At 42.4% G+C, this 8,353-nt stretch overlaps 2 protein-coding genes across 2 annotated transcripts in view; both read right to left on the bottom strand.

The window, feature by feature from the left end:
- On the bottom strand, positions 1-870 carry T265_06710 (hypothetical protein; the record flags this gene model as incomplete). The annotated part of the gene is made up of 1 exon (XM_009172044.1): positions 1-870. One exon carries the CDS (start codon positions 868-870, stop codon positions 1-3), a length of 870 nt encoding a protein of 289 aa, XP_009170308.1.
- Positions 871-7,406: 6,536 nt separating this feature from the next.
- The window catches only part of T265_06709 (hypothetical protein), a gene marked incomplete at both ends in the record, with an annotated part of 18,659 nt that continues 17,712 nt past the window's right edge, over positions 7,407-8,353 (bottom strand). Inside the window, one exon of the mRNA XM_009172043.1 lies at positions 7,407-7,832. Coding sequence (XP_009170307.1) covers positions 7,507-7,832 — 326 coding nt within the window. The remainder of the gene's footprint in view (positions 7,833-8,353) is intronic.

The following is an 8,353-nucleotide window of genomic DNA, read 5'->3' as shown; positions in this document are numbered from 1 at the left end:
TCATTCCTCGGAGGGTTCTTCTGTCAGCAACTTTGTGTACTGTATGTCATGTCGTAGATTCGCACTGCAGGAACTCCGGTGACCATCGGCGCTGCCCTGAGCACCTGTCCAATCTGGTGTCACTCCGGAACATTTGGCCCCAATGAGAAGGGTAACAAGCTGAAGAACAGCGACACCAAACATTAGCCATACAACTGCAATAGCAGTATACATTACATTCTCATGGCTTTCCTCATTCCATGCGTGGCCTGCTTTTGGATCAAGGATTATGGCCATCTGCCATGTCCAGGCTCCTGAAACCATCACAATCAGACACTTGGTCCAGCTGAAAAGGAAAGTATTGCGAAATTCCATTTCGCCTGCTATCCCGACTGCCGCCAAAACGCCCAAGTAACTGGATATTAGACGACTAGTGGCGGTCACGTGGGGTTGGTCATAGGCCTGGGCTCGCAAATAATAGGCCTGAAGTACAAAAGGCAGTAAATGGCACATATAGTCCACTCTATCTGGTAGAAATAGCATGGTTGACTGTAAGATATCCACCAGGGCCGCAATCAGCATGGCCGTGTAGAAGGGGTAGTGAGTGTATGTCGGATGACGTCCCATGTGTACACTAACAGCTTCAGCGGCCAATCCAATGGAACATAAGGACAACTTTACCAGTCCTTCACCAATGAGATTTGGGCAACATCCAGACTCAATGGAAACTGTTGCTTCGTACTTCCAATTCGGACGACGTATGGTGCTGTAGCGTCGGCGAACGGCACTGATCCACCACCACAACCCGAGCCCGAACACAAAGGTACCTAGGATTGAATGGCTCAATAGCAAACCGTCATTTCCGATAGCCTTTCCATGGTTATGAGGCATCGCCCCATTATGAATAGTCTCATTGTGCGGCATGCTCATTTTGATGAAAGAGTCGTTTGCATGGGCAAGCCTAGTTTCTTGAACAGTGTCATTCGCTGTGCATTCCCACCTTTTGATTGGTTGTTTATCATGGCATCTTTCTGTCTCTGATTGGCTGTTTGTGCAAATAGTGAAGCCACCTGTGTTTCGTGCAAACGCTTGTAGGTGCATGGATAACAACGGTGACAGACAACCGTGTGTCGAATAAATATGAATGCTTTCCGAGTGCTCTTCGCGAAACTTTCAGCCCGAACACGAAACTTTCGGGAACCGTTTGTTGAACACACGATACCTGATGATTTATACTCTCATAAATAACACTGATATAGGAATTTAATGATGAAATTTTCCGGCGAAAATACCTTACGGATGCTTTGAAAAAGCATACAGCACTGATTAAACTACGCGTGGGTTCTTGATTGAATTAGGTAACTCCTTCATCCACTCACTGTGGTAAAATGAATGCTTAAAGAATCTGACTTTGCATCAACTACTTGACGGATAACAAGATGATACCGTAGGGAAGACCGATTTCCGTCTCATCTGCGCATCCGAAATACCGCGGATTTAGGATGAACTATTGCATTCGTTTTATGCTAAGACTTCGACTAAAGTCTTATGCAAGAGGCCAAGTCCAAAATGAAAGGGATGCTTCGCTACGCGCTGCGTTATCTTGCGGATTTACTTCTGAACCATTCGCGTCCTGGTCGCCGAGCACAGGACAATGCAGCGAGAGAAACCTACCAGTGCTGGTAAAGCCCGAAGGAGCATTTCGTACCTGTCTTGAAATACGTAGTACCGCATTACTTTACCGCAGTATTCTTCTGCTAGTAATAATTTTTAACATTTTTTATTCTGCATGAATGTTTTCATTTCCATCAAAATCACCAATAAGCTCACTTCAGTCGTCACCATCAACACCCCATCCTTTAAAGAAGCGGTGTGATCACAGTAATCGTTCACAAAAATAGTAGCTTTCATCACCGGCGCATACAACTCGCACACTCGTACCACGCGCACTGCCACATAGTTCACTGAGCGTTTTCAAAGGAGACTGCCCCCTAAAAAAAACATTTTATGCCGAAAGGCTAAGAAGCACCTGACAGACGTATTTTCCTTCGGTAATCTTCGTCAATAAGAACCTCACAAGTATCTGAGACGATCCAAACTCACGAACTCCTCAGTTTTTAGCTGAGCGCTTCGTCATTTTGTTAATAATTTGATTAATATGTCAATCAGTAGTTCCATTTCAGTTGACCGCCGACACCTAAAAGATGGGAACCAACAAATTGTCCGATCGCCGGCCTTTATCCCCAGCAGAGAACTCATTACAATCAGCCTTTTGTGAAAGTCTTGGGAAGGAGTTTGATTCCGAATCCTATTTGGTTTTCATATAAGTAATATAATGGACAGTCTGCTTGTTCATATCACCGTTAGTAGCAAATTTTACCTAATTCCAACTGGTATCCACGCGAAAACACTATCCATCTGCAGCACCGTCCAGCCCAAAACAAAATAGGTTAATTAGCGCATAACTATATGTTTATTGTTTAAGCAAAGTGAAACTCTTTTGGTTAAGTTCTGGGCTTATCAATCCTTTTTTGTGACTGTCTTATTTGACGTCCATAAACGGTCTTCTGAAAATTATCGGTTGAAAATGGACCTAGGAAAAGTTTTGAATATTTAAGTAGTCTTTATCACTCTCGAACGATTGACTGTGTAATGGTGCTCAGCGCCATCTCGGCAACCTGAAGGTAGTGGAATCTACCCTAATAAGTATACTTCGAAGCATTTTGGGAATTATACTTTCAGATATCTGATGAATGTGTCCATTTAAGCAATCGGTCTGGGACAGCCGATGATGAGAAATTGCGCGCAGTTCTGGAACGGCATATAGTCAGGTATTTCACATAACTTCTCGATTAAAGGTGGACCTCAAGACCATCACACTGGATGAGACGTAATCTTTGATCACTCCCCACTGCGCATACGAATCTAGTTTGCTCGATCCTCCCATTTGGAATTACTTTGCGCGCTGTTGCAATACCACGTAATTGTGCTTCTTCAGTCCTTAAGATGAGACGACGAAGTAACGAAACAGTGTTTTGTGAAGCAGGGTTAAACCTCCTCCTAGAATTTTCAAAAGTGACTTGCAAAGCAACCTTTCGAACAGAGCCCTGTTGAGAATATAAGCCACTGAGCTACTTGGATGGGTTACAAGTGCACGATAACGTTTCTTGTCTTAGGATTCTAGCTCCGTTATTGTTTTCACTTATCATCCATATGAAATAACCACAGGCAACTCTAAACCACGCTGTGGAGTTAGCGATCTTTCCGAAGCAGCTGGAATTAGCTTGTGTCGTTAGTCGGGTAGACAGGGAATACAGAAGCTTTGGCGAATTCTGCTGATAGCTAGAGTGCGCGCTTTGCAATAATTACTTTGGTTCTTGGTGTGATAGTTAAAATTCCAAAAAAACTTAGGTAGCAAGGGAAAAATGCGCAGAACAACGTGGGTTGGGCTGACGTGCTGGAAACATGTTCCCGCGAACTTTGTGTTCCCTAGGGACTCAAACTTGAAAGTACAGGTTTTTGGAGTGCCGTTTTTCAGTAGGTCTTCAGTTAAAACGTTAAGCGGCATACACACCGGATGTTGTTCGAATAATTTTATACCTATTTATGTGGCGACGGCCTTTGCTCATTCTTGCTGGATGATTAGGGTGTGCTCCCCAGCTGCTTGGCGTTGCTGATGCGACAAGCACATTTTTGTGTGCAAATCTGGTAGGAACCTAAGATTGAAAGACGCCCTTCGGATATTTGCCTCACGTTTGTTGTGCTTCTTTCACAGTGGGCTAGACGGCAAGTTTTCTAAAAGACATGAAAAAAGCGACACAAACAGTACGCGACCGTGTACGCAACTACTACCCACATGTATGTGTATCCTACGTTTGTATATACTTTCAGAGGACTAGCTCAAGATTGGCGTCCCAATTACCACTCCAAAACCACGCTCTAAGTATATAATAGCTTGCTTACCCTATATTTTTGAAAATTTATTTGAAGAAAAGTTGAACAGAGGCATCCACTGCCTGTATGTACATATCAAAGCCTTGAAGGTATGAAGACGGTACATGACCATGTATGTCTCAAACCCACACCCACACAGTAGTAGATGGATTTATTTAAACAACTTTATCCCACTCAAAGCAGAAGTCAGCACGTTCCTCGCACGATAGGCAAGAAAATTTTGATCGAAACAAACTTTAGTTAATAAGCTTATTTCTGGCACGTATTTTGGGAGGTTTAGACGTCCGGATCGATTGGTTCGGGAGAAAACGTTAGACCCAAACCACTAAAACCCTTTGCCTAAGGTGTACTCCTGGTTACCCGGGCAAAAAATACTGGAACAACCATAAAAATACGACATTGTACAATGCTAAGATATGACATGCCTTCTATGTTCGTGCAGTGATCAGAGAGATCCCCAGAATACGGTTTTTTGTTGCGCCATTTTCAGGTTGTCTACTCCCGTCAAGAGGAATTTACGAGGTTCCGGTGCATGCCAATCTCTTCGCATCTCTGGATGGGTTTTCAGAAAGTCATTCGACTTTTGGCAGTCCTTCCTGAGAAAACTGTGATCTCCTAATCAGGCTAAACAGGGTCGTCAGACAAGCGAGGTTCACCTCGTACATTCGTTTCAGCCTTGAAACGCTTAAAACAGCGTAAGACATATGCCACAGTGCAGCTTACAACGCTTGTTTAAGTCTAAAACAACGTGATCAACATGACAATTCCGCCTTCTTGAAAAAGAGGACAGACTTAAAGCGATCACTCAAGAATACCCAATACTTGTGACGGCTTGCTCCTTTCTAAAAACTGGAATGACTAGGCGAAGTTAATCCTAGGTCTTGCTTCGGACTGATGCTTGGTGATAGGCGATTTAACCCTGTATTCTCTTAGAGTTGAGTTCAGGCTGACGTGATACGGAGTGCTGTCTTTCTCACTTTTCAATTTTTCTATCATTTCTACCGACATACATACCACCGAAAATATAGACAAACTGATAAGTTCATGTGTCATGGATAGGACTAAAGTCGGTATTTAGACTGGTTGCAGTGATATATTCCGTGTAGAAGTACTGACAGGTTCAAGACACTGAAACTCAGTATGAGCAATAAAACCAGGCAAAAACAAATCAGCAACTCATGAGTACTGTATCTGTCCATGAATAGCACCTGTTAAAACGTGTAGACTTTCACATTATCTCTTCTCATTCCACCACTTATTATGGTGTTTGCTGCTAGACCCTTCAGTTGCTTTCACCTTGCAACCAAACAAAACTAAAATCGTCGACAATATAGGCAACGAAGTCGTGACACCGGCCTATGGAACTCTTGTTTGAATGTTCACGAACAGACTTCTGTTTTTTGCAGATGACTTGCTTATGCTTGTCTCAGTGGGCCTCAGAACATGAAGCACTCTTAATCACATATCTGCGAAACTGAGAACCGCTTGATGACTAACTGAGAATCCATCAATCGAAGAACTAGTCTATATATGGCCAAGTGATTTGATTCTCGCGATTAGAGGCTGAATGACGATACACCCCTTCTAGCTGCCAGTTATTCATAGTGCAGATCAGCCTCTAAGACCAAACAGTCGGTTGGTGACGGGTTCGAAACATCCTGGGGTTTCGTGAGATGTGCACCTATGATAATCCTCAGTAAGGATAGAACGGCCGCACAGAAATTCCATGAAATATGTCGACATACCTGAATATTCTCGTTACTGTATCCCACAGTTTTCATCAACGATACGTCAAAAAATATCTTTCGGTTGAGAGAACTGTTTAATCTTTTAGTTTTGTTGGTACCATTCGAAGTTAGTTGCCACTATTGTAACCACACGGAAGCCTATTGCCACCTTAGTCGTCCGAGTGCTATGGTTTGTGCAAATGTAGAGTAAATCGAGTGTAGTGTAGTCATAGGTCGAGCGTAAACATCTAAAGCTCACCACTTTCTACGAGACAGTGGGGAACATCGAGATTCTGCTAGCTAGCTACTCCAGCATATAGAGTAACTGAATCAAGACTAATAAGTTTTCAGTCTGTATCCAAGATCTTGTTCATCAGTGTTTTCATAAATCCATAAAATGTCCTACAAGCCCATGTTGGACCAGCCGTATGGTTCCGTTTTGAAATTTCGCTATCCTGTGTGTGAAGCTTCAAGCAACAGTCAATGGTGTTCTTTGTAATGTACCACTCATAAGGTTGCTGAAAATCCGTCGACAGCCCACGACCGGTTCCGCCTTTTTTGGAGCTCATCAGGTAGGCGCAGTCCCCGGATTTCCGTCAACCTTATGTTCTACTTGAAACCAAATTGCACAAAATTAGCGAATATACACTCATTTGTAAACTAATTTAGTTTTTCGAGAGACTCACCTGGAACCCAGCTGAATCTCTCGTTTGTGATGTTTTCAGGTTGACGGAAACCCGAGGACTGCGCCTACCTGATGAACCCCAAAAAGGGCAAAACCGGCCTGGAGCTGTCGACGGATTTCCAGCCACCTTATGAGTAGTACATTAGAAATAAATACATGTATCGCGATATCTCGAACATCGTAGCGATCGAAACATGGGGCGGCCTGGTGCAGCACATTCAGTTGCCTGAAAACATCACAGACGAGAGATTCAGCTGGATTCCAGGTGAGTCTCTCGAAAAACCAAATTAGTTTGCAAATGAGTGTATATTCGCTAAAGTCGATGGAGTTCTTTTATTACAAATCTCTGAAGAGATACAAACGTTCAGTGGTCACTGCACCTAAGACTAACGGAAAACCATATGAGGTGACCGAAATTTTTCCCAATGTGCTGTATCGAGATAGTACTTGAGAATTCATTTTAATTACAGCAGAGGCTGAATCCTATTTTTCCACGGGTTCATATTATATAATGTTAGGATATCCAAAAACCGTAATTTTATAGTTCATTTTCTAAAGGATGATCGGATCATTTCTTTCGACTGTGCTTGAGATGTGAAGAGTCTGGCCTCGGGACCAAGAAGCATTAAATTCCATAGTTTTCAACTTATACGCAGTGGTCTGTTGCTGCTAGTTTGATTTCCAAATAGTGAAATGCAAAACTTCGGAAGCTGTTGGTCGACATATTCACTTAAGTTCCTCGGGGCTTAACCCGTTGCAACCCGGTTTGTTAACTGGTGACTATTTACTGCTTGATGTGAAACTCTGGACAATCTTTTCAACTTTTTACAGAGGTTTGTGAGAGCTCTATACAGCGTATTTTTACTCATTTAAATATATCACTTGGAAAATCGCGAAGTTGAAAAAGTACCTTTGAAAACTACAACCTCTGGGAAATGTGTGCTTAAGTTAACTAATTGTTCGCCAGACCGAAAATAATTTCTCAACAAGAGAGTGCACGCCTAGGGATATTAACACAACCTCGAGAAATAAGTCAAGGGTCATACTTTTTTCTCATTGTTCCTGCTTTAAAAAAATAGAATTGCACAAAGAAACCCGCAAAAGTTCTTGTGTGCAAAAGTTTCATGAGCCGCAATATAGTTCACATTTTTAATTTTTCTGTCAAAAGATGAAAGAAGTAAATTTGTAGATCAGGAAAGCAAACATTGTTTGGTAGGACAGTTGGGAATTTCTATATCTCGGTGGGGAGTGATTACATCCATTCCAGTCGTTGCAAAAACAGTAGCGTTTGTAATCCTCATGCTGGTCCGAAAATAAGCCCATTACCACTTCGGCTAGCGTCATCCCTTTAAGCTGTGACATCAGATAGCTTTGATAATCCTTTGCGTTTCCACAGTAACCTTGGCGACGGACCTGGGGCATCATTTCTCGGTGCTGGGTGTAGAGTAACAGATCGCTTAGGCATCCTCGGGTCACAATTTCTTGATCTAAAATTTATGGGTAGGAAGTTAACAAAACTCAGTCTTTTTCAGGTGACAATTAGTCGCTTCCAGTAAAATGTACTCATTCAAATTAGATATCACCTGTGCCAAAAATTAAGATGCAGTATGAAAATCAATATGAATTTTCCTACATACATCTTTGAACTAAGTCAAATAACATAATATGATGTGCAACAGACATTAAGTTTCAGCGATTCAGCGGGCAGGTCAAAGAAGCAACATGGTGTAAGGTTTAGACTGGTGCAAACAGTGAAGATAACCCGTCAACCCATAGCTCACTATTGCCTAGTTGGATAGATGGATCATGAGCTCCAGAAATTGTGGAAAGCTAGCAAAACCAGAGCCATGGTTTGTAAATTAGGTGGCCAAGTTAATGTTCAAGGGCTAATTTATTTGATAACCCGATGAGCTCTTTCAGTCATCATCATCATCAACAACAGCATGACATCAGTGTTCAACACCGATGCTTCACTGCCGTACAACCATGACTTATTTGAAAGCCTTAT

This window comes from Opisthorchis viverrini (genome assembly GCF_000715545.1).
Source record: "Opisthorchis viverrini unplaced genomic scaffold opera_v5_143, whole genome shotgun sequence".
NCBI lineage: Eukaryota > Metazoa > Platyhelminthes > Trematoda > Opisthorchiida > Opisthorchiidae > Opisthorchis > Opisthorchis viverrini.
Note: the sequence above shows the minus strand (reverse complement) of the source record. Positions and strands in the feature narration are given on the sequence as shown.